Below are 27,073 nucleotides of genomic sequence, written 5' to 3'. Positions count from 1 at the left end.
CCATATTTGTAAAGACTACAATGCTGAATATTTCTCTTATACTGAAGTATAAAAGAATGAGTGCCTCAAACATACTTAATGCCTTCAAAAGTTAGACACATCAGTACATAAAAATACTTAACCTAAATAGTTCTTATATTATCTGGTAACAGGTAAAAAGATAAAAAAGAAGAAAATCAGATGGAGACAAAATTAGCTTTGTATATATCTTGAAAAATAAAAGAAGTTTTATGTAGAATATAAAAATTTCAGCTGAACTGATGACTTCCATTAAGTTAAAATTTGACAAGTTTCAAGAACTCAATTAGCAAACAATAGTGAAACACTGGGTCCTCTGTGTTAGAAAGCAAATCTAGGTCTCGCTTTGTACTAGTTATAAAGGTATTGCCAAAGCAAACCCCACAAAAGATGAACTACTTAGATAACCCTTAACCTAAACAATGAAGGATAATCTAAGAAACATAGATAGATAAAAATGAATATAATAATAGTAGAGATGAAAATAAGGAAAAACTGTATGGCAAGGTTGAGTTTAAAATTAAACTCCCAAACAGAAAATGGATATTATTGTAGAATCTTAAAAATATCACTATTCTCTTCTCATAGTGAAAAATAAATAAAACTTTACTAAGTAAAGGAAGCATAAACTCAAGCATTTTTAACTTCCAAGATCTGGTGGTAGTATGCATCATTAAGTCAAACCACACAGGTTAGGAACACTTAGGCTACATATAACCTTACTGCAACCAGTTTGAAAAAGGCATATTGGAGCACACCAATTGATTATCCAATATCAAATGATCAGCCCTGAAAACATACATACAAGTTATATAGACTGAGTAGGTTATGTATATGCATATGGGAATGTATGTGTGTAGCTACATATATACATATATAATACATATGTAAAACACATATACCTATGTATACATATAGACATATAACAATTTTTTAAAGGTTCATGAACTTGAAACAGAGTAAAGTAGAGAGTTATATGGGATAATATGGAGGGAGTAAGAGGAAGGCAAAAATTATGTAACACAATATAACCTCAAAAATTAAAAGTTATTATAAAATGGCATAGTAGAAATGAATTATAAGAAAATATTAAACTGTAAAAACCAAGGAAACATTTACATAAATAAGTGATATGAGAAAAAAAGGAAACAGAATGGGAATTCATCAGATAAAGAAATGATAGACAGATAAGCGATTATTTGATAGTGTGACAATTTTAAGAGAAATTGTAGTACCTGTGTAAATATTAGATGGTTACTTATCATATTATCTATTTGCCAGTTTTTTTCATAAAAGCAGATCCTATACTCCTCATTTTATATGTTTGCTTATTTTGTCTTTTGGTTTCATTTATGAATTTATTTCATGCATGTCTCTGTTTATACACTTGCATGCCTCAGCTTTCGTGTGAAATTCAGAAGACAACCTGTGGAAGCTGGTTCTCTTCTTCTACCACATGGGTTCCAGGGATCAAACCGAAGCTGTCAGGCTTGTCTGCAAGCACCTTTATGCACTGAGTCATCTCACCAGCACTGTCTGCATTTTGTTTGTTTTGTGGTATTGGAAATGTAACCCTGACCCCATATAGGATGGGCAAGAGTTCCATTACTGAGTTATGCAGTCAGCACTCGCTTGTGAGTACTTTTCAGGGTTGTTTTTGTATTATGAGACACAGTTTTATATAGCCCAGACTGACTACCTTCTTGTGACCCTCAGCCTCCTAAGATCCGGGATTATGGGCATGCACCACCATATCCAGATACAACGCATTTTTTAAAGAATACATATGTGTATATGTGAGTGTATGCCACATATTTGTGGGTTATGTGGAAGCCAGAAAAGGGTGTTGGATCCCCTGGAGCTAGAATTACAGGAGCCACCCACCTTGGGTCCTGGAAAAAAAAAAAACCCAGTCTTCTAGAAAAGCAAAATGTGGTCCTAACCCCTGAACCGTCCATCAATCCAGTTGCCAGATGCTAGGTTTTAATGATATTTTTAAAACAAATGCCAATATCAAATCTTCTCAAGACATGGTAACCATGTTAACCACAAATATTTATTTTGAATAAGTAAAATGAAATACTAATTACTCATGCCAAATATACCAAAATTATCCTACTAATTTTCTCATGAAAAAGAAACAAAAACTTCAGTCTATTTCAAAACTACAAATGCAAGATTCTCAGTAAATATTGATAGCAGTAAGAGTAGCACATGGTCCATTTCATCTACTAAAAATGGGCTTTGAGCTCAGTAGGCAAAATGCCTGCTATGTATTTAGATTTTCAGCACCTGTAAACAATCCAGGGATGGCTGCATGCATCTGTAAGTCCAACCTGGTGAGGGTGGTGGTTCCTCAAGACTCAACAATCAACGACTCTAGTCAATCAGTGAGTTCTAGGTTTAGTGGGAGACTGTGTCTCAAAATGCTATGTGGAAAGCAACTGAGGAAGATACCTGATGTGTCCCTCTAACCTCCATGGGTGCACACATGTCTGTGAACACATTTTTACACTACACACAAAAAAATGTTTAAATGGACTTAACTAGATTCTATGTTCATGCTCATGCAATGCCTTGCTTGTTGACAAAGACATGCACTTGGAAAAAGCTGAACCAGAGAGGGGAAAAGTTGTTCACCCAAGAATTAACCAATTGTAAAGGGATACTAAAATTGTCAACCTGATTTAAGAACCAATTATATAATTCACATCAATTCTGGAGAAACTGCATATCCCAAATAATTTGTAATCTGATAAAAATCTAATAAACTTTACCAGTATACTACATACTCATAAAGAAGTACTTATACTGCAAATAATGCTACTACTGTGAGCTAAAAATGAATATAGTCGAGCAAATCAATTACTGTAATTTATCACAGACATAAAAATTGTAAGTACATTAACTAAGGCTAGCGTACAGTGCAAGAGCAGAAGCTTTGTCTAGAATGGATGAAGCCCAGAGTTTGATCACCAATACCATAAAATTAGATATAGCCAAATTGTGAACATTCTATTAGTTATATATTCAACCTCATATTTCTTTTCTAAGTATTTCCCACTGGCTTTCAGCAGTCAACCTCTTGGCTACATATATTTCTATATTTAAAGATCCCTATTCGTTACTTGCAGCTTCATTTCCTTAAGTTGATAATCTTTCACTGATAATAATATTTGCCTGTTCAAATCTTATTACTAAAAAGAATACCTGTTCTTCTGTTCTTGCTTCAATAACTGAGCAGCTATCTTCCTCAAATCAGTTACTTCTTTCAAATCATCATCGTCTTCCTCCTGAAGTAACTGTTCTTTGTCAAGTCTGAAACAGACACAGTGATTCCAAAAGTAAAGCGAACTATTCTTTGTCAACATCTAGATATGGAAACTATTGTTAGTTTTAATTCCATGTGAGCAAAAATTTTTAAGCCTTTATATTTAAAATACTAACGTAGAAAATAAGAAATATTTAGGAAAATACAACCTCATTCTCAACTCAATATAACAACAGCTAACAAGTGATATTGAAGTATAGATCATTTTTTTAAATATTTATTTATTATGTATACAATATTCTGTCTGTGTGCATGCCTACAGGCCAGAAGAGGGCACCAGATCTCATTGCAGATGGTTGTGAGCCACCATGTGGTTGCTGGGAATTGAACTCAGGACCTTTGGAAGAGCAGGCAATGCTCTTAACCACTGAGCCATCTCTCCAGCCCCAAGTATAGATCATTTTAAATTTTTTTGAAACATATAATGGTCACAAGTTAAAGATAAAGGTAGCTTTGGGTATATAAAGGACTGAAAAATTCCAGATAGCCAATTTTTAGAAATAAAGAAAAAACAATATCAAAAATTTTCATTTTGCAACACTGTTTCTAAAGATTACTTGTTTTGGTTTTTAAGATCTCTATATAAAACAAATAAAATAGTTTAAATAGGGGGAATGTTAAGCAGGTTCAAATGAGAGTTTAAAATTTTCCAGAAATTGCTATAATAAATCATTTTAACATTAAAACCTCAATTAAAAGTAAGTTATTCTTGAAATTGTAACTATTTGGTATTAAAAGCAGTTCATTCAATAACAAGAACCAAAATAACAATAATGGCAATAACAATATTGCATTCTCATTTGAAGAAGTAAGAAATTAATAGAAAAATGTAATCTGAAGAGTACAGCAAAATGGTGCCACAGGCCTGTAATCTCAGCTACACTGGAGCCTAAGGCTAGACAACCACAAATTCAAGGCAGCTCCAGGCTACAAAATGAGTTCAAGACTAACCTTGGCAATATGGCAAACCGTATCCAAAATACAAAGTAAAAAAGAGGGCTGTAGGTAAAAACAAGGCATTTTTATCACCACTTCTAAGGCTCTATTTGGGAGCAGGGGTGGAGGGTGGGGGGAAAAGGGCGGTTGAGGAGAATTTGAGGGAATGGGATGGTCGAGAGAAGGAAGGACAGATATGAGAGCAAGGAAAGAGATATCTTGATTGAGGGAGTCATTATGGAGTTAGCAAGAAACCTGGCTCTAGAAAAATGCCCAAGAACCCACAGGGATAAACCCAGCTGAGACACTAAGCAATAGAGGATAGGGTGTCTGAACTGACCTTACCCTGTAGTCAGACTGATGATTATCTTAAATATCACCATAGAACCTTCGTTCAACAACAGATGGGGAACAGAGGCAATGAACCACATCAGAGCACTGAACTGAACTCTCAAGATCCAGTTGAAGAGTGGAGGGAGTGAAAGTGTGAGCAAGGAATTCAAGACCATGAAGGGGTCATCCACTGAGACAGTTTGCTTGAGCTAACAGTAGATCACCAACTCCAACTGGACTGGGTGTGAACTTGCATGGGAACAACCAAACCCCTCTGAAGGGGGACAGCTGGGGCAGACTGAGGGGCCACTGTTAGTGACACTGGGATGTATCTCTACTTGCATATACAGGCTTCATGGGATCCTATTCTCATTGGATATAAACCTTGTTCAACTTAGACATAGTAGGGATGGCCTTGGACTTTCCACAGGGTGGGGTGCATGGCACTCCCTTAGTGTTGGAGGTGGAGGGTCTGTGGAGGAAGAGGGAGGAGACTGGGAGGAGCGGAGGGAGTGGGAATTTGGATTGGTATTTTTTAAGTAATAAAAAAGGAAAAAAAAGAAATTAGAACTGAAAACAAAAACAAAAAAATAGAATATCATAGAAGATGCAGAGGAAAATAAGAGCCAAAATGTTGGGTGAAGGGCTGTGAAATGTCACTCTCTGGATCATTGGTTGTCAGCTGTCTTAATGCTGTGACATTTTAATACAGTTTATCATGTTGTTGTGACCCCTTCATTCATAAAATCATTTTTGTTGCTACTTCAAAATTATAATTTTGCTATTGTTATGTATCAAAATGTGACTAATTTTGGAGATAGAGATTTGTCCAAGGGGTCATGACACACAATTTGGGAACAACTTCACTAGACAATGTAAAACTCCAAAAGTTACTTTGTAAAACACATTGTTAGCTTCATTTTTGCCAACACAAGACAGGACCTACTAACAATAAGTCAAGGAAAGGGGGAACTCATGGAGTTCTACCCATTTCTTCTAAAATATTGGGAGAGGGTGAACCACTGTGTTGAGGTGTGTATTCACTGCTGAGCCAGGAAACTCCAACAACTATTTTTAAACCAATGGTTGACACAGACAGGCCTGGTTAATCTCAGTGGGCCCCAAAACAAAATAAAACGACATGAACAACATGAAGGAAAGATCTGTGGGAAGTGGGGATAACAGGGATTGTAGTGAGAAGGGGGATGAGAATGACAACTATGCCTTGTTTACATTTGTGAAATTGTTTAAAAACTCATTAATTTAAAAAGTAGGACTTAGGCTATAGCTCAGTGATAGAGCACTTGTCTAGCATGGTGAAGGCTCTACAGTCAATCCTCCACATTAAAAAAAAAGACTACAAGTCAAAGCAATGTACTACCTCATTGGGTAGTAGAAGTATAAATTAAAAATTGCTTATAAATTACCAAATGAAGTTTCAAGTGTGTAGTTTAGAAAATATGCATTTAGCAGGCATAAAACCTTGAGTCAATCCCTAGCACTAAACATAATTATCAATAAAGTCACTTGAAGGAAGCACAATGTGCAGAGAAAACTAAGGGAACTGGGAGAAAGTTCAGTTCAGATGCTAATAGGCATTACCTATGTGCCTTTATATACATAATATAAAACCTTTTAGTAGGTAATATAAAATCACTGAATTGCACCTCCCATATGGATAGATATAGAGTCAATTTTGCCCAAAGCAGGACTTTAGCCAAGATTAAATGAGAAACATGGAAAATCACAAAGTGCTGGTCCTGATTAGTAAAGCTATAAAGAACCTAAAGGGATAACTGACTCCATCATTTTGTGAAATGAAATATAAATAAAAGATAAAAATCTCAATTACTGTAATAAAATATGGAAATATCTAGCTCACCATTTCCATAACCAGGCTACAAAATGCAAAGTATGTTAAATCAAGAGTCACAAAGCCCAACTTGCAGAGATTCAGAACTCTAAGTCTCAGCTTCCTTATTGATAAAATGATGCTGATGACATTTATATGAAAGGGTTGTTAAAGAACTTAAATGAAATAATATTCATGAAGACATAGTCCTCTTTGGTAACCAAATAATGCACACGATTAATATTCTACTGCAGAGGGGACCAAATGTCTATTAGAATTATGAATTTAATTAAGGAATTCGAAGTACTAGAAAGTTAACTATCTCCACATGACATGGGGGAAAACATGGCATATGAAACAAATTCTTTCAAGTGTTCTCAAGTAGGAATACATAATGACAGGTCCAAGAATTCATAAGAAACATTTTGAAAATTTTTGCATACTTACTTTTTTTCATTTCCCAGTTCTTCAATTTTCTGAGATTTTTCAGAGCACTTTTCTTTCCCCTTATAAAAAGCAAAGTTATCATTTTAAATTGCATGATATACTTCTGTATGATCAGCAAGAAGTGAATGTTATTAATCTTTGTTCAGTTTTGTTTACCTTTAGGAAAGAGACAAATGATCCAATATGTGTATCTCCTTGTTCAGAAACTGCTACATCTTCTGTGTTGGGATCAATAAAATCATATGCTTCCTGGTCTAGGTTCAGATTAATATTATGAAATATTATAAATGCTCTAATACTTTATACTCATGATAAAAGCTTAGCTGTGAATATAAAGTATATCATAAAATACTGCACACTTTCAAAGTCTATTTTAATAAAAATCTCACTTTTAATATTCCATGCATACATGAAATAAAACTGGCAGATATCACATGAAGTACCTTTCTGTGAATCAGGCTTGCTTCCTATTAGATGACTGTCATTTCTTGACGTTTGCTCTCTGTTCGATTCTGAGACTTGAGAGTGAAGACTGATTGTATCATCATCTGATGGCTGAAAGGAACAAGCATACTGTATAAATGAGACATTCGAAACACATTTCGAATGTTTGTGCTACTTTAATTAAACAGGAATTACAAAACATCTGATTTCCATCTCTATATTTCCAACCAAAAATCGATGTTATGATGAATGTACTGCTTTTAAAAATTAATAGGCACTCCTTTCAAAATCAGAAAATATAACAAAAATTAAAGTTTCATGTATATTTAGAAGCCAACATTGTCAAGTGCCTCTTTTTCAACGCTCTAAGAAATAGCAGAGCAGCATGGATCAGCAAGAGAAGAGACTCACTTCCGTTGTAGACAATCGCTTCTCTCCATTATCACTTCCAATTCCAGAGTCAGGGCCATGATTTTTATTTGGATAAAAATCTTCCATACTACAGAAAGAGAAATTCTCAAAGCAGTTAGAATTTTCTCTTAAATCCACAATTCACACTTGAGTTAAAACACCCTAGGCTACACAAAATGCATACTTTTGATCTCCAAAATTCTTAAAGGAGGAAATAACATAAATTTTTCTACAATGTATTTCACTCATGACATTTAAGTAGTATTTTTTATTTTATTTCCTCCATAACTTAGTAGTTGGTAAGATTATTTCTCCCAAGAGACTGAAAACAGAAAGAGAGGAAAATGGACTGCCCTGCCAGAAAATCATTTTGATAAAGACATTTATTCAGTACTTTTGGCATTTTATAACGTCACACAATTTCTCTCTTGTTGACTGTTAAAATGTGTTAGTTTTATAAATAATGTGTATAATGTTGAATGTGTACAAGTGCCTCCATTTCAAAGCTCCATGAAGTGGGAAACCACCCAACAAGAGAAAAGATTCACTTCTGTTGTAGACAATTGCTTCTTTCCATTATCACTTCCAGGGTGAAGACTAACAAACACTAGTTTACTTCATAATTAAGAAAAGGGAACACACACATACACACTATCTGCAAAGTGCTGAATATAGAACTGTTTTGTGTGAGACTAGAGCTGTCCTTATAAATTTTTAACTTGCAAGTTATGCCACCCAGATAGCAAAGAATTTATTGCACACTGTGCAATAACTACCTAGTATGTAGCAAATACTGAGCTAAGTGTTTTAAAGACAACGTAAATTAAACTTTATGTAAAGTTCTAACAAAAATGGTTGGTGTTTTTCTATTTTATAGGCAGGCAAACAAGAGCAATTTACCTATATAGTTTGCAAATGTTAATGTAAATATGGTCCCTAGATTTCACATAAGCCTGAACAGTCCTTGATTTTAGCACTATGTTAAAATTCCTCAAGAGCTTCCTGGACCTGGGTCATTTTCCTCTTTCTTTTTTGTAAGACAGGTTGTCATCACCTTAACCATAGCTGCCTGAAACTTGCTATGATGTAGCCCAAGCTTACCTGAAAGTTTCCATCCTCCTGCTTCAACCTCCTTAGTTCTTGAGTTACAGGCATGTGCCTCCAGCACTTGACATTCTTCCTGACATTCTCCCTACCCCATCCCCACTGTTCATACAACTGGATTCTCTTAGTTTATTTAAAACTCCACCTCCCCATAATACTTGGTTGCAGGCCTGATGGCACAAGCCTGTACCTGAAAACATAGAGAGGGAGGCTCCTCAGAGGTGTCAGACTGTACTGGTCTATATAACGAATTCCAGGCCAGACAGAACTCCACAGCGAGAATTTGATGGAGGAAGGTCATTGGCTAATAAAGGCACTGCCCTGGCCCATTTTATTGGTTAGAGGACAGGTGGGAGGAGAAAACAGGACAGGACTCTGGGAGGAAGAGGAAGTGAGCTCAGACTAGACAGCTCTCTCCTGCGGGATCAGACGCCTGAGAGAGACGCCATGCCCCGCTCCCGGCATGAAGCTCCGACCCAGGATGGACTAGGCTAGAATCTTCCCGGTAAGACCGGTTCTCACAGATTATTAGAGATGGGTTGATCGGGATGTGAGAATTAGCCTGTAAGTGCTAGAGCTAAAGGGCCAAGCAGTGCTTAAAAGAATACAGTGTCTGTGTAATTATTTTGGGGCATAAGCTAGCCGGGCAGGCGGCCTGGGTGCTGGGAACGCAGCCCCGCCACTCTTATTACTTCATATGGCGCCCCACGTGATGGACTAAACCCACTTAAAAAACCTGAGAAGACTTAAAAATAAGGGAGAGAGAGTTTAACACAGATTTTTGCTGTTTGTTGGTGGCGTGCTGTAGAGAGATTTCCTGATTCGGCAACAGTAGCAGAAAAAAAAAACGCTGTGTCATTTTAAAGCGCGACTTCCTGGGGCTGTGCCGCCATTGCGATCTCTGTCTGGCTCCTGCGGGAGACAGAGCTTTTGAATAGAGCATTTGGAGTAAAGTGCTACGATTTGTTTGATGGCAACTAGACTCGCTGTGTTCTCGGGTCTGCTCTGCTTGCTAGAGGCAAGTGGGCACCTCATCTAAGAGAGGCTTCCTGACTCAGCTTTAGCTGCAAAAGCCTGCAGCTCATTAAGAGGTCCTGCCACAAAACACTTAAATGGTTAAAGCTGAACGCATGCTTTTCGGTTTTCAGCCGTAGCAGGAAAAAAGCTGCGCCGTTTAAAAATGCCAGCTTTCTGGGCTGTCCTGCCAGGGCAAACTCTGACTATTTGAGGCAGGAGGGCCGGCTACCAAGAGAGGACTTGAGTGTTGTCTGTTGTAGCTCACTTGCTGGCAGGGACCTTGAAATGCCATACAGTTGTTGCAGTAAACATGGCCACAGCAGTACCTCAGCCATGAGGCTGAAAAGCTAAGGAATGGACTGGATCTAGCTGGCAAAGCCACGCCTTTAATCCTACTGACATTGCTTGGTAAATTAAAGACTCATGTGGTCAAAAAAAGAGAGATATACAGTAAAGAGAGATTCAAAGACAAAGAAAATTTTTAAATGGTTTACATTGTGTTAAAAATATATACAGACTAAAAGTTGAACTTCTTAAAGTAAAAAACAAAAAAAGGAAGAGAGTTGTTGTGTGTGGTAGCACACGCCTTTAATCCCAGTGCCTAGAAGGCAGAGACAAACAGATCTCTGTGAGTTCAAGTTGTAGTAGTGTACACCTTTAATCCCGAATGCCTGGGAGGCAGAGACAGGCAGATCTCTGAGAGTTCAAAGACAGCCTGGTCTACAGAGATATTCCAGGTCAAAGATATACGCTCAAAAAGCAAAAAGTTAACCTAGGAATGTCACAGCTTAGATTCTTAAGTGCCTACTGATTTAAAGGCGCAAATCAAAAGTGCCCTTGGATAGTAAAAAATTGCAGATTCACAATAGGACAGATTCAGACCACTAAATGAGTCACACTGTGGATGAATGTACGTAGGCTTGGGAGAGAGAACAAAAAGAATATAGAGAATAAAGTTAATGGTTTAAAAAAGTAAAAGTAAAGTCTTTAAAGAGACAGAGTACAGTTAAGAGATTAAAAGAAATAAAGAAAAATAAGCCACGTAAAAATGGAAAATTCACAGAGAGTCTGGATTATGTACATTGTGTTTTCTTTAAAATTTTTGACTGTGAAGGAGCTAAGTACAGAGAGACATTTCATTATATGGGCTGCCAAATGGAACCAGAACGGATATCATGAGGGTATGATTTCAGAATTTGGATCTAAGGATATGATACTTTGGAAAAGAGATTCTTCTTTTGTTTTCACAGAGGATCAGACCTTGTGGATTGCATTTATTCTGATTTGGTATGATGGACCACGCCCTCCTGAAGGGTTGGTGTGAACGCCTTCAAAAAATTGCTTCGCTCAACTGCCAACTGAGATGAAACTAGCACACAGGTTATACCATGAAAGACCTAATTAACGACGCCCCCATTCAGCAGGAAGCAGTTTGGAGAGAAAAAACTGCGCCCATGTTCCCAAATATGGTTTATAAACGTCCTTTTACATTTGAAGGGGGATATGATATAGATATGAATAATTTGCATTAGTATAGATTTTGCTTTATTGATAGAGATTTAAGGTCAATTTTGTTATATGTATAAGTGTTTCTGATTTTGATTAAGGTATTGTGATTGTGTAGTTCATTTAAATATGTACTGTATAATTAAGAAATATAGGTTGTTAATGGATAATCATCGATAAAAGTAAAGCTTGTAGTCATGTTAATTAGATTTTCTACATATATAGAGATATATTTTAGATAGACATTCTTCATGTCTTTCAAAGATTACAGAATAGGACATTTAATGTTTTAATAACTGAGGACTTTTCATGACAATGAGACACTCTGCTCCTGGCAGCACCAATCTACTTCAAGAGGAAGATGGGCATCGAAGAGGCTCGTTATGGAGTTTGATAGCCATTTGGGCAAGAAACTGCTCTTGCCTGGACTATTGCATAAACTGGACACAGAAAACCCGCAGAGAGGGGACTACTGAACTTGCCTAAGGTGAGATGATCTTTCGGGGTTCCTGATTCATGAAAGAGTCTGCGAGACATTCTGCAGGACACAACAGATAGTGACTGAACTGACTTTGAATTTTCCTGCTTTATGGAAATGTCTGCTGGATACCATGGGCCTGAAGGCTGAAGATGGATGCCCCAACGGTACAGAGGAACTTTGCGTGACTGTCCAGGCAGCAAGATGTCTCTGTCATTTCTAGAGTTTTAAAATTTGCTTTTTTCTTGTTTGCTTAGGTAGTATTGTATCTTTCTGGAGTCTTTGATGGAGTTAAGAATAGTTAGTTATAGTTATAGTTTTCCTTAGTTATGATAAAGATTATTGTAACTTTTACTTGATAACTGTTTTGTTATATGTAATTTTGCTATGTTAGAGCCTTTTTTTTGTTTAAACTGAAAAAGGGGAAATGATGGAGGAAGGTCATTCGCTAATAAAGGCACTGCCCTGGCCCATTTTATTGGTTAGAGGACAGGTGGGAGGAGAAAACAGGACAGGACTCTGGGAGGAAGAGGAAGTGAGCTCAGACTCGACAGCTCTCTCCTGCGGGATCAGACGCCTGAGAGAGACGCCATGCCCCGCTCCCGGCATGAAGCTCCGACCCAGGATGGACTAGGCTAGAATCTTCCCGGTAAGACCGGTTCTCACAGATTATTAGAGATGGTTTGATCGGGATGTGAGAATTAGCCTGTAAGTGCTAGAGCTAAAGGGCCAAGCAGTGCTTAAAAGAATACAGTGTCTGTGTAATTATTTTGGGGCATAAGCTAGCCGGGCAGGCGGCCGGGGTGCTGGGAACGCAGCCCCGCCACTCTTATTACTTCAAGAATTTTTCTCAAAAATAGAAAAACAAAATGCTAAAAGTCTTCAACGTCCCAAATAGATATTCCTTAATCAAAGTCTTGGAATATGATGAGAAATATTTGTCTGTCAAAGTGTGTGTCATAATTTCAAATTTTAATACATGTTAAAATGTTCCAATAAACTAATTGTAAGTTAAAAAATATTTCAAATAAAAATTCATTTACCATGAATTTTGAACATCATGCTTTAGCAACACACAGTCCACTGTAGAGTATTATGTGTTTACCCTCAGCTCATTGTCACTGCCCATCATCACAAGGGTATACTCATACTATATATTGAAATCCCTGGAAATGATGAAAATTCAAAAATGAAGCATGGTTTCTGCTGATTGCATGTAGCTTAAGCACCATGAAAAATTAAAAAAAAATGGTAAAATGTACCATCATATGCCAGCCATCATGTGTGACTCTCTGTGTGTGTGTACATGAGCATACATCTGTGTGCGAGTGTGTGTGTGGGGGGGGGTGTGAATGTTATGATCTAAATGTGTTGTAAACTTAATGCCCAATACAAATACATTGTCATGTGAAGTCTGGTAGGAATTTGGTTCAAAAAAAATTTAGTCTTTGAAGAGATTAACCTCTATTGTAGGAGTTAGTTTTGTCTGAGAAATAGAGTTGTTACGGCAGTAATCTGACATCCTGTTCACATCTCTAACTTTCTTTTTTTTTTTTTAATCTGTCACCTTTTGACATGCTGTGGTGCAATAATCGGGCCCTCACTTAATGTACCCTGCCTATTTTGGACTTAATCAGTTTCCAAAACTACGAGCCATAAAAATTTTCATTATTTAAAATTATATGGTTTCAGGTATTCTTTATAGCAATACAAAGTGGACTGAACACTTATTTATATGGTTCCTTGTTCCACCTAGACTATGAGTTCAAATAGTTGCCAAAAAAACATGTACTGCTTTCAACAAAATATGCCCTGAATCTAACAGTAGGCATTCAACAGCTATGTATAACAAAAATGATTGGAGAAAAAAATGAACACCATTACTAACCTCACTTTCAAAAAAAATAAAACATACTAGTAGATATTACCCTAGATATTAATTCTAACTTTAATAGAATTTTAATGATATTCTGCTACTACTATCAAACAAAATATACCTTAGGAAATAAATACAATATGCAAATATTTTATGAAAGGAGAAGAAATAATTGTGAGAATGTCCTATTTGGGAACTTATGACTTCACTCTTAACAATATTACTACAATCACATCCAAAACAATGTAAAATTTATCATATAAATCAATGACAAACCTTTAAATATTTAGGTGGTCAGAGATTCCCTTTCTGTAGTCTTACCCCATTCCAAGTTTTTTTTTCATATTTCTGGATAAAATTATATTTTCAAAAGTCTTTCAGACCAATTTACATCTTGAAGTTATGAATTAAAAAGAATAACATATCTGCCATATCAAAATGTTATAGAGGACAGCACAATCAAAGAATATCAATGATATGTTACTTTTGCCCTGGAGATAGAGTTATAGTTTAATGGTGGAACACTGGTCTAATATACAACAGGCTCTGCATTCAACTCCCGGCACTGCAAAAAGAAAAAGAACATACACACACAAAGGGCTGAGGTTGTAGGTCAGTGATAGAGTGTTTGTTTAGATTGAATACTCAACATCAGAAAAAGAAAAGAACATTGGACAAAAAAAGAGATGCACCTCCAAAATATCTTCTGCTTGCATCAACTTCAGCTCAAAGTCAAATTCTACCTGCTAGTTACAAGTATTAAAGCAGTGATTAAGCTACCAGTTGTCACAGTAAGGAAATCAATACTTTTACCTTTAATGTCAAACATATACATTTTCTGTGCTAAAATAATGCTATCTGGGGAAAAATTTCACATTTAGTTCTGTATCCCAGAAGTTATTCAATAAGCAATGATGATCAGCCAAATACATTTTTTAAATACTAGTGTAATCAGACTAGATTCATTCTGCATACCCCAGAGAGTTCTAACAGAGGAAAAACATCAGGTGAAATAAGACTGTTTATGTTACCTGTCTGTGAGGGGCTGAGAAGGCACAGGAATCTGGTTTCTTATCCATTCTACAACATGCTTGTATATTCAAGTACTTAAATATATGTACTTTACCCTTTAAGCATATCTGTAACCAAAAAATGAAGTAGATTTAGTAATAACTCCAAATAGAAATATTTATTTATTTGTGTGTATGAGTGTTTTGCTTGTATGTATGTGCACCTCGTGCTTGCCATATGGCAGAGGCCAGAAAAAGATATGTGATTCCCTAGAATTGAAGTTCCAGGTGATTATAAACCACAATGTGAGTGCTGGGAAACAAACTCAGATCCCCTTCAAGAATAGAGAGTGCACTTAACTGCTGAGCCATCTCTCTGCTTTTTAATTGCAAATATAAAAGAACACTGTCAAGTTATTTGTATGTTGAAATGATCTCAAAGTAGGCTGAGATATCACAACCTTGGTAGTTTGTATATTTTACTGAATTATATGTGTGGTGAAAGGAAGGAAAATGTGACAATAATGATAACAAATAAAAATCTTTTATCTTTTATGGTTGTGAGCCAAGGCTTTAACAGCTGAGCCATCTCTCCATTCAGTCACAAGTGGAAGAAGATGCAGAGATGCAGATGCAGAGTGGTTAGTTGTGGGAACTCACTGACTCCAGACAGACAACCAGGAAACCTACATAAAACCAATCTAGTCCCCCTGAAAGCTGGTGGTATAGGCAGTTTGTGGGGCCTCTGGCAGCAGAATCAGTAGCAATCCCTAATGAATGATCTGACTTTTTGGAACGCACTTCCTATGAAGAGAAACCTTGCTCAGTCTAGACTTGAGAGGGAGGGCCTTTGGTCCTGCCTCAATGTGGCGATACAACAGAATTCATTTACTCCCTTACCCTCTCTGAGGAACAGATGGTGGAGGAGGAGGGAAAATGGGGGAGCGGGGGAAGGAGGGGGAATTGGAATTAGTATGTAAAAATTAAGAAAATTTGATGTGGGAGTGTCATATATCAATCTGTTGATTTCATTGGTTAAGCAATAAAGAAACTGCTTGGCCCTGATAGGTTAAAACATAGGTGGGAGGAGTAAACAGAACAGAATGCTGGGAGAAAGAAGCTGAGTCAAGGAGTCGCCATGATTCTCCTACCGGACACAGACGCAGGTTAAGATCTTCCCTGGTAAGACGCATCGCGGTGTTACAGGGATATTAGAAATGGGTTAGATCGATATGTAAGAGCTAGCCAATAAGAGGCTGGAACAAATGGACCAAGCAGTGTTTAAATGAATACAGTTTCCGTGTAATTATTTCGGGGCATAAGCCAGCCAGGCGGCCGGGGTGCCGGGGACGCAGCCTCGCCACTCATATTACAACAAAAATCTATGATCATTTTATCAGAAAATATTCTGTATATGTTTTATTTTTCTTTGTTAAGAATAAGGGTATTTTCTTTTTTTTTAACTGAAGATGGATTTTTTTGCACAATATCTTCTGATTACGCTTTCCCCTCTGCTAACTCTCCCAGATTCTCCTCACTTCCACACCCACCCAAATTACACCCTATCTATCTATCTATCTATCTATCTATCTATCTATCTATCTATTTATCTACCTAATCATTATTATTAATTATTTATTATAAGACAAAATAAAATAATAACAAACCTAAATAGAACAAAAGAAATAAGCAAAAAAGAGCCAAAGAAAATACTCAAAAACACATACAGACACTGAGATACACACATTCATTCACACACACAGAAAAGCCATAAAAACAAAATTGGACAGCATTATATATTAACATAAGATCTGTAAGATAATAAATAGGGCCCACGCAAAGCATCATGAACAAAACAAGCCCCCCTCCCACAGTGATCTTCAAAAATAGCATTAAGTTCATTTTGTTTCTGGTCATCCACTGTTGGGCATGTGGCCTGTCCTTAAGTCTGGTTGGTATACTCAGGGAGAAAACTAATTCACCCTTTACTAGCAGCTGTAAATTGGAGATATTATTTGGGTTAGGGATGAGGGCTTGTATCCACTTCCCCTCTCAGTGCTGGGACCCCATCTGGCTTAGAACTGTGCAATCCCTCTGTATATTTCTCTTTAAATAAACCATTTATTTTTTGACTGTTTGATCAATAAATTTATTCCAAACATTAATCCAATGTTCTTTGCTTTTACAGCTAATAATTCTTTTCTTGTTCTATATAACCCAACCCCTTTGATGTGTTTTTTTTTCTTTCTTTTTTTTTTTGAAAAAATTTCCGCCTCCTCCCCGCCTCGCACTTCCCTTCCCCTCTCCCCACTTCTCTCCCCATCCCTCTCCAGTCCCAAGAGCAGTCAGGGTTCTCTGCCCTGTGGGAAGTCCAAGGTCCTCCCCTCTCCATCTAGGTCCAGGAAGGTGAGCATCCAAACAGGCTAGGCTCCCACAAAGGCAGTGCATGCAGTAGGATCAAAACCCAGTGCCATTGTCTTTGGCTTCTCATCAGCCCTCATTGTCTGCCATGTTCAGAGAGTTCAGTTTTATCCCATACTTTTTCAGTCCCAGTCACGCTGGCCTTGTTGAGCTCACAATAGATCAGCCCCACTGTCTCAGTGGATGGGTGCATCAATCGCGGTCCTGGCATTCTTGCTCATGTTCTCCCTCCTTCTGCTCCTCTTTTGGGCCTTGGGAGCTCAGTCGCACAGACATTCCTCATCCCCCTATAAACCATTTAATTTTTAAAGGATTTCTTTATTTTTGCTTTATGTATATGTGTGTTTGCCTGTGTGCATGTAAATGTCCCACATGTGTGCCTGATGACCATAGAATCCAGAAGAGACTTTGGGAGATGCTACAACTAGAGTCAGTATTCACATACTGGAAACTGAAATTTTTTCTGAGTCCTCTGGAAGAGCAGAAACTACCCTTAACTGGTGAGCCATCAGATCTCTAGCCCCTATTTTTTATAGTTCACTCACATTTTCTTATTAAAAGTAAAATGTACAAACTTCTGAATACTATAAAATATTGATAATCCTTCACAAATATGTCATAATTGATACCTACATTAGAAAACAAATACACCATTCAGTGGATTAATGAGAAAAGAAAAAAATAATATATGTAATTTCACCAAGACCAGAAAAAAATGATGTAAAATGTGAATAAAAAACTAAAATAAAACCATAACAATCACAAGCCAGCAAGAATGAAGTTCAACCAGGAAAACACCCTGAAAAAAATATTTCTACTGGTCATAGAGAAAACCAATGTTAAGAGGTAAACACCACACAAAAGAAGGGATGCTGGCTGAAGAGATGATTTGCTGAGTAAAGCACTTGCCACAAAAACATGAGGGCCTATGTCTGAATCCCTAAAATCCACATAAAAAGCCAAATAGAGTAGCACAAGTCTCTAATCCCAACACTCATACAGCATGGTAGAATATGGAGACAAGAAAATCCCTTAAACCTGGCAAGGAGCTAGCCTAGTATATGAAGAGACAGAAGAAGTGAGCCTTTTACAAACAAGGTGGAAGGACTAACTCGTGAGATTGTCCTCTGAGCTCCACACATGTACTGTGGTATGAGCACAGCCCCACACATGCATGCACAAATGGCTGCACACACAATACACACACATAAAAAACACAGAGAGAATTCTTAAAATGAGATAAAGCACTATTAAAAAGTAGTCATGTCAAAAACAAAAAAGCAAGGATGGCCAAAACAATGAAAACAGTGCTGGCAATCACCATCCCCGATTTCAAATTACAGCATAGATTTATAATAATAAAATAGCATTGTACTTGCATAGAAACAGACATGTTGATCAACAAAAGACCCACGTATAAATCTACACTCCTACAACTAACAGATGTTTTACAAAGAAGACAACACATACACACACACACACACACACACACACACTAGAGAAAAGACCTACCATTCCATTCCTTACCCCCATTTAACCTTTATTCTACGATTCTTCTTTGCTCTTTCATCCCGCCCATCTTCTATCCCCGTCCCTTTAAAATATCTTCCTATGGTCACTTACTAGTTTCCTGACTTTTTTGGGAACTACAATTAGAACATGCACATTAAAAATGCAATGCTAGCATTCACATGTGAGTGAAAATGCATGGCATTTCTTTTTCTGCATCTGGACTACCTCAGCAAGGATAATTATTTCCAGCTCCAACAATTTTTATGAGAATATAGGTGAATTTTCATTATGTATATATATCACACTTGAATTGTCCATTCATTGCTTGATGGAAATTTAGACCGCTTTCCTTTCCTGACTAAAGCAATGGTGAACATGGGTCACCAAGTATCCATAGTAGGATGCAAAGTCCTTTGGGAATATGTTCAGGAGTGGTATAGCTGAGTCATATAGCAGATCTATATTTAGCTTTTGTGAGGAAGCACCACACCAATTTTCATAGTGGTTGCATCATTGTGTACTCGCACTACAGTGGATGTATGTTTTCCTTTGTCCACATCCTTACCGGCATTCGTGGTCATTTCTTGTTGAGGCTTTGTTTTCTTTTGTTTTACTTTAGTCATTCTGACTTCAATAAGATAAAATCTCAAGTAGTTTTAATTTTCCATTTCCGTGATAGTTGAGGATGTTGAACTTTCTTAAATTATTTGTCAGCTATATGTATTTCTTCTTTTGAAAATTCTGTGTTTACTTTCATGCCTCAATTTCATTTGGCTGTTTTCATGAAGTTCGGTTCCTTTTAAAGTTTGGTTTTTAAGAGGATGGTCTTCTCATAGAGGTAAGGCTTGGAAAGATTTTCTTCTCATTCTGTATGACAGCTCTCTACTCAAGTGATGGGTGCCCTTTCCCACACAGAAAAAAATTTCATTTCATGAGGTCCCATATATTATCAGTTTTAGTGTCATGCATTATTGGAGTCCCATTCCTAAAGACCTTTATGGTGACAAATGTGCCCAAGGATGTTCCTTACCTTTTCCCCTATGCACTTCAGGGTATAAGGTCTGACGTTGAAATCATTGGTCCATTTGTAGTTAAATTTTGTGCAAGATAAGAGATGAGAATCTATTTTTTTTTCTTTTATGTGTTGCTATCTAGTTTGACTAACATTATTTGTTGAATTCCCCATCAATTCATTTAACCTTATTTCCCTGTCTTTTCAAAACACAGTACATATAGCAATTAAAGAGCATAGATTCTGGAGTCAGGCACCTCAACCCCCCACCAAAAAAGAAAACAATGCACAGAATTAAACGACTTATTCAAGAAAATCCTTGAGACAGTTCCATATAACTGAAGCTGGCCTCAAACTACCTATGTTTGAACTGCTGATCCTCCTGCCTCACCCCATCAGGTGCTGGGATGACCACGACACTCACTATTTTTTTTTCAGGCTGTCACTGTTTTTTTTGGTAGAAATATATAAAGAATATCTGGCTTCATACAGATACATCATTAGAAAAGAATGTAAGATTTTAACAAGTTCCTCAGATTCTAGTGAATAAACTTTTTTTTATATTACATGGACTATGGAGTATATTTAAGAGTGTGGGGGGTTAATTAAAGTTACACAAATAGGGGAGACAATGGTCACCCCCAAAGTCTTGACTATTTAACAAAAATCCGGTGCCAGGCATGGTAAACTTCCTTTTAAATTTCTGATTAGGGCTATCAAAAGGACCCCCCAAACAATATATACTATAGTTAGTGCTCTTAGTGCCTTACAGAAAAAGAAAGTAAGATTCAATTGCTGAAGACAGAACATACTTTATACACAGGATTTGAAGGAATACATCTAGAACTGAACTGGAAGCCTCCTCAGTGACCTCTAGCAATTGTAGTTTCAGAAGGAATCATACATGCAAGCTACCAACAGATCAGAACAAACAATAGCCCTATACAGTTGTAACACTATGAACAATAACATTGAACAGTATGGCAGAATACTCTTAAAAGTGCAATAATGGCACTAATATCTTTGGAGTAATCAGCAGTCACTTCACATGGCTTAAGACTCACTCAATAGCAGGGAATCCTTGCTTGGCACTGTAAACTTAGCCAATTGCCCATGACTGAGGAGCCCATGGAAGGTAGAGGAGAAGTTACCTAAATCAGTATAATGTCTACTGCATTACAAATCAACATTTGTCCTTATAGCCACAAATAAATGTAGCTCCCACCCTCATTAGAGAGCTTCCTTTTGCAGTTGATAGAGATCATTTAGAAAAAAAGCCACAACTGCAAGGAATCCTGTGAAAGAGAGGAGAATATTATAAAAGCCGGAGGTGATGGAGGACGCCAAGGAAAGAAGGCTTTCTAAACACGACAGGACCAGTACACATATGAACTCACAGAGAATATGGCGGCATGCACAGGCCCTGCACATGTCTAAGCCAGATGTCTTAGCATTGAGAGGGAAGTGGACACAAGCCCTGATCAATAACCCAGAAGTTGTCCTTTGCTTACATATTATGGTTTCTGATTTTGTGTTTATAGGATATTTCTGTATGTGTATGCAAGTCTCTACATATATGTGTGTTTCTTGTGCTTTTTCTTTGACTCTTTTCCGTTTGCTTGCTTGTTTGGACCTGTTCATGTTTGTTTATTTTTATTTTAACATTTCATTATTTCTTTAGATGCCTGTTTGTTTTTTAATAATGAAGAGCAAGAAAGGATGTGGATTTGAGTGTGTGAAGGGGTGGGGAGGATTTGGGAGTTGAGGGCAAAAGAACCAATAGAATATATTGTATAAAAATAGTTACAATAAAAAAGAAGGAAAAAAGAAAGCCACAACTAGTCAAAATGCAGAGATCATCTGAACATTGGATGTCTAGCCCTAACAGACACATGTGCAGCATAGATGGTATGTTTAAGGCTCAGAAACATCACAGAAGAAGGTAATAAGAGTTTGTAAGTGACAGAAGACCCAGACAGCTGCTGGAAGAAAGTTTCTTCTGATAAAAAGCAAGGAAAAAGGAAGACATGATGGGGAGTAAGTGGATCATGGAGGATGAAGAGGAAGAGTGGAGGGTGAATGTGAATATAACCAAGACACATTATATAAAATTCTCTAAATCTCAATAAATATATAAAAGTAAAATATTTATTCCCTTTGTAATGAATGTAATATATCATTGTTGAAAGAAAAAAGGCACTTCTTCACATGCCAGGGACCAATGCTTGGAGTTAGTACAATTTTCAAATTCCTGCTGTTTGCATTTCATGATTCTCTGTGATCTGTTGAATTTATATCTTGGATTATTCTTTATTGTTTCAGTGGAAGATTCCTTGGGGCTTTATTACTCATTATATTAAAATACAAAATTAATGTTTTCCACTTGTATCTTTTTATATGTTATAATTCTATCTCAGCAGCAAAAATATACTGGAGAGGATATGTAGCTAGTCTTCTTTATGTGAACTATCTTTCCTCAGGCAAAGCACTCTTGGTCCTGCAGACAGGCCATCTTAATGCATGAAATTTTCCTAGAGGAACTCTAATTCCAACCCACATCTCAATACCCATTATACCAATAGTTCAATAAGTACCAAGCAAATGTATACCTGAGAGAGTTCAGAATCTTTCTTTTTAAAATAACACAGTCAGAATTGTAAATACACACAGAGAAAGGGAGATTCTAGGTTTTCCAAATGCTTGTCTATAACTTACACTGAAACTATTATCAAAATAAAATAAAAAAGTTTCTAGCAGGCCATGGTGCCACAGTTTTCCAAGTTCATTATTTGATAGGTAGAGACAGGAGTAGGATCAAAATTCATAGCCATCTTGTTGGGCAGTGGTAACACACAGATTTAATCCCAGTATTTGGGAGGCAGAGGCAGGTGGATCTCTGAGTTGTAGGACAGTCCTATCTACAGAATGAGTTCAAGAATATCCAGAACAACGCAGAGAAACCGTGTCTCAAAAAATAAAAAATAAAATAAAATTCATATCCATCCACCACAAAGAAAGTTTGAGACCAGCATAAAAATATGAGACCATCGTAAAACAAAACAAAAACATCAAATGTCAGTTCATAGAAAAAGTCTAGATACTCCTATGTAAAAGATAAAATTGACTCATAAGATACTGTATTTAAATTTAATAAAAATAAAATCATGATAAAACTGAAAAGAAAGAAACATCATATTCTTATTACAAACCTGTGCTGGCGGTACTTGCAATGGATTGTTATCCAAAATTATTACTTGTAAATGGTGTAGCTTCCTATAGCAAACAGGAATTTCAGTCACTTTATTACAGGAGAAATCCAACTTCACTAAGGGAAGATCTCCTAATTCTCTTCAAAAATGAGACTAAAGTTAAAGATTGTATGGTTACTCTTTTACTCAAGTAAGTAGAAATAGTGAATATCTTACCATCTGGCAAAACATGGAGATTATTTCTTCTTATATTTAGCTCTTTAAGTGAATGTAATTTTCCCATTTGTTGGGGAAGGACCTGAATTTCATTGCAGCTAATATCCTAATGAAAACAAGAAAGTGAAACAATATCAAATTAAGAAATACAAATATACTTTCAATTTTAAAATTTAAGAATATGGATAAATTGTTAGCAAAGTTAATTATAATGTTTTTTCTGGCAGATTTTTATTTGAATTATATCATAGGCCAATATACCACAGTCAATAAATAATTCCATGAAAAAAATTGATATTAGATTTAGTAAGTACATGAGCAAAACTCTCAACAAAAGAACAACTTTGTCCATTGGAATTAAAAGGAGCCAAATGTTCAAGCATAGATAAAACACTGTAGATAACAACAGCCAACTTAATCTACCATCTACCATAGATCATTTCACATTATTTAGGAGAATAAAACCTAAAGAAAATCAGGAACATCAAGATGTGAATTAGAGAACCAGGATCCATATTCATGGTAAGTTTAAATAAATTACTCTCTACAAAAGAGTAAGAATATAAAACAGTTACAAGCACATATGCATGTAGTCCGAATTCCACTCAAAGATATCTAAAGGAATAAGAATCTGAAGTCTCTCAAGGTTATAAAAAAATATAACCCTGATTTAAAGGCCACTTGTCTAAAGACCTTTTGGTAAAGAGATCATATAGAAAACTACTACTACAGAAACTTTTTAAAATATAGATAAAATCACATGCATATATAAAATGAGTTAAAATGGAGTCACCCAATAATAGGTCAAAAACGCTATTAGATGTAATACATTATTAAATAAAATGTCTAGTGCAAGGAATGGGCCATGTCTTTGAGAATTTTTGAACAATGAGGGCCTAAAGACCCACAAATGTTAACAGCTATTGCTGTTAACTACCCTCAAACACTGACAGTAAGACCTTTTACTGAAGATGGCACCTACTTGAGACACAGGACAAGGAGGAATCAAGCTGGTACTCCCCTGGAAGCTTCCTTCCTACTGGCTAGCTTTCATAGTTCTAAAAGGTACTATGCTTGCTACCAGAAGAGAAAAGTAGGCATAAATAGTATCCAGCTACAAACCCTGTGGACTACCATAATAACTGGCCTGCCGTTGTGCAATAGTGGCACGAACACCATCGGAATAAACTATGAATTTATGGTAGAATTTAATGTTTCCTCCATAAGATGAAACTCATACCTGGCACTATTATCAGACCAGTAACTTGTGGCTAGGCAGGCCATAGCCCCTAGGAGAAAAGCCAACTACTAGTATTCTGCTAGATGGACACAGCATTAAATTGATTTCTTATAATTTATTATTATAAACATAGATTAGTACATCTTTTAACCCTCATCAGAGAAGCTTCTGTTGACAGTGGAGTAAAAACCAAAATCCCTATAACTATCAAGGGTTTAGAGAATATGTAGTTGTGTAATGATTAGTACTAAAGGGAACATGTATACTACACCCTCTCCTTCCAAGGCTGAGAGAACATTGTGGAAGATGGTATAGGATAATTAAGGATGACCACAAGAAAACAGTGTTTTCCAATATAGAAGGGAAGTTGCACATATGAATCCACAGCAAATGTGGCACTGTCCACTAGACCTGTGTAAACTCAAGCAAGATAAATGACTGCATGGAGAGGAGAAATGAACAGGAAGTCCCACCCTTAGTTAAGGTGTGATTGAAAATGATGCTAGTTTACTTTAATTGTATCCTCGAGAACATATGAGTGTAGGTGCTGATTTATTTAATTGGCACTGAGAGATTTTAACTTCTAAAGATAATTGAACTGTTCAAAATATCCCTGGATTACATGATGTCCAAAAGTAGCTTTCTGCAGAGAACTATGAACTGTGAAAGAAATTAAGCCATTGTAGTCAATTTTTAAAAGACTTTTAATAAACCAGGCAATGGAGGTGCACGCTTTTAAAAACCAGAACTTAGGAGGCAGAAGCAGACAAATCTCTGTGCATTTGAGCTCAGCCTGGTCTACAAGAGCTTGTTCCATAATAGGCTCCAAAGATAGAAAGAAAAACATGTCTCAAAAAGCAATATAATAAAACCACTTAAAGAAATTCTAACAATAGGAAAATATCAAAAAGAACTGCTTCAACTTTAATGAGTGAAAGTGTACTATGAAAGACCTGTTCGACAAGAACATGGTCTTAGAAGAAAAAAACTGAAGAAAATACTATAAAATGAAAACATCTCCCATGCTCTTGGATAGGTAGAATCAAGAGAATAAAAATGGCAATCTTATCAAAAGCAATCTATAGATTCAATGCAATCCCCATCAAAATCCCAACACAATACTTCATGGACCTTGAAAGAAAAATAATCATCTTCATGTGGAAAAATAAAAAACCAAGGATAGCCAAAACTATCCTGTACGATAAAGGAACATCCAGAGGGATCACAATACCTGACATCAAGCTCCATTATCGAACTAAATTAATGAAAACAGCTTGGTATTAGCATAAAAACAAATAGGTTGACATATGGAATCAAATCAAAGATCCAGATATAAATCCACAAACCTATGAACACCTGATTTTGACAAAGAAGCTAAAATTATACAGTGGAAAAAAGAAAGCATCTTCAACAAATGGTGCTGGTGTAACTGGATGTCAGCATGTAGAAAAATGAAAATAGATCCATATCTATTGTCATGCAAAAAAACTCAAGTCCAAATGAATTAAAGACCTCAATAAAAATTCAACCACACTGAACCTGATAGAAGAGAAAGTGGAAGGTTTTCTTCAATGCATGAGCATAGGAGACCACTTCCTAAATATAACACCAGTAGCATCGACACTGAGAGAAACAACAAATAAATGGGATCTCCTGAAACTGATAAGCTTCTATAAAGCAAAGGACACAGTCAATAAGACAAAAAGGCAGCTTATTGAATGGGAAAAGATCTTCACCAATCCCACATCAGACAAAGGACTGATCTCTAAAATATATGAAGAGCTCAAGAAATTAGACATTAAAATAATAAATAACACAATTAAAAAATCAGGTATAGAACAAAACAGAGAATTCTCAACAGAAGAAGTTCAAATGACCAAAAAGATACTTAAGGAAATGTTCAACATTCTTAGCCATCAGGGGAATGCAAATCAAAAGAACTCTGAGATAACATCTTACACCTGTCAGAATAGCTAAAATCAATGATATCAATGATACCTTAAGCTGGAGAAGATGAGGAGTAAGGGGATCACTCATCGATTGCTGGTGAGAATGCAAACTTGTACAACCACTTTGGAAATCAGTATAGTGGTTTCTCAGAAAATTGGGAATCAATCTACCCCAAGATCCAGCAATACCACTTTTGCACATATATCCAAAAGATAATCATACTACAAAGGCATTTGTTCAACTAAGTTCATAGCAGCATTATTTGTAATAGTCAGAACCTGGAAACAACCTAGATGCCCCTCAACTAAAGAATGGGTAAAGAAAATGTGGCATATCTACACATTAGAATAATACTCAGTGGTGAAAAACAATGACATTAATTTTGTATAAAAATGGATGCAACTAGAAAACAGTATCCTGAGTGAGGTAACCCAGACCCAAAAGGATGAGTATGGTATGTACTCATTCATAAGAGGATACTAGCTCTAAACAAAGGACATTGAGCCTATAGTTCATGATCCTCAAGAAGCTAAGTAATGAGGTAAACCAAAGAAAAACATATATACATCCACCTGGAAACTGAAAACAGACAAGAACACCTGACAAAATTGGGAGAATGGTCTGGGAGCAGAAGGGAGGGTGAAAGGGAAAGAGGATAGGAGAAGGGGAGGGGGAGTGAACTTGAGGGAATGGAATAGTTTAGATGTAGAAAGGACAGATATGTGATCAAGGAAAGAGATGTCTTGATTA

General features: G+C 36.5%; 1 protein-coding gene across 1 annotated transcript in view; it reads right to left on the bottom strand.

Annotated features, from left to right (window-relative positions):
- Positions 1-27,073, bottom strand: part of LOC121441134 (leucine-rich repeat and calponin homology domain-containing protein 2-like) — a 102,665-nt gene that overhangs the window by 39,528 nt on the left and 36,064 nt on the right. The window contains 9 exon segments of the mRNA XM_041642269.1: positions 3,229-3,336; positions 6,918-6,976; positions 7,074-7,171; positions 7,361-7,472; positions 7,773-7,860; positions 14,785-14,811; positions 14,813-14,892; positions 22,918-23,054; positions 23,134-23,239. Coding sequence (XP_041498203.1) covers positions 3,229-3,336; positions 6,918-6,976; positions 7,074-7,171; positions 7,361-7,472; positions 7,773-7,860; positions 14,785-14,811; positions 14,813-14,892; positions 22,918-23,054; positions 23,134-23,239 — 815 coding nt within the window.

Source organism: Microtus oregoni, unplaced genomic scaffold (assembly GCF_018167655.1).
Source record: "Microtus oregoni isolate MIOR12 unplaced genomic scaffold, Mior012 000073F_ref0000255, whole genome shotgun sequence".
Lineage (NCBI taxonomy): Eukaryota > Metazoa > Chordata > Mammalia > Rodentia > Cricetidae > Microtus > Microtus oregoni.
This window is presented reverse-complemented; position numbering and strand designations above follow the sequence as displayed.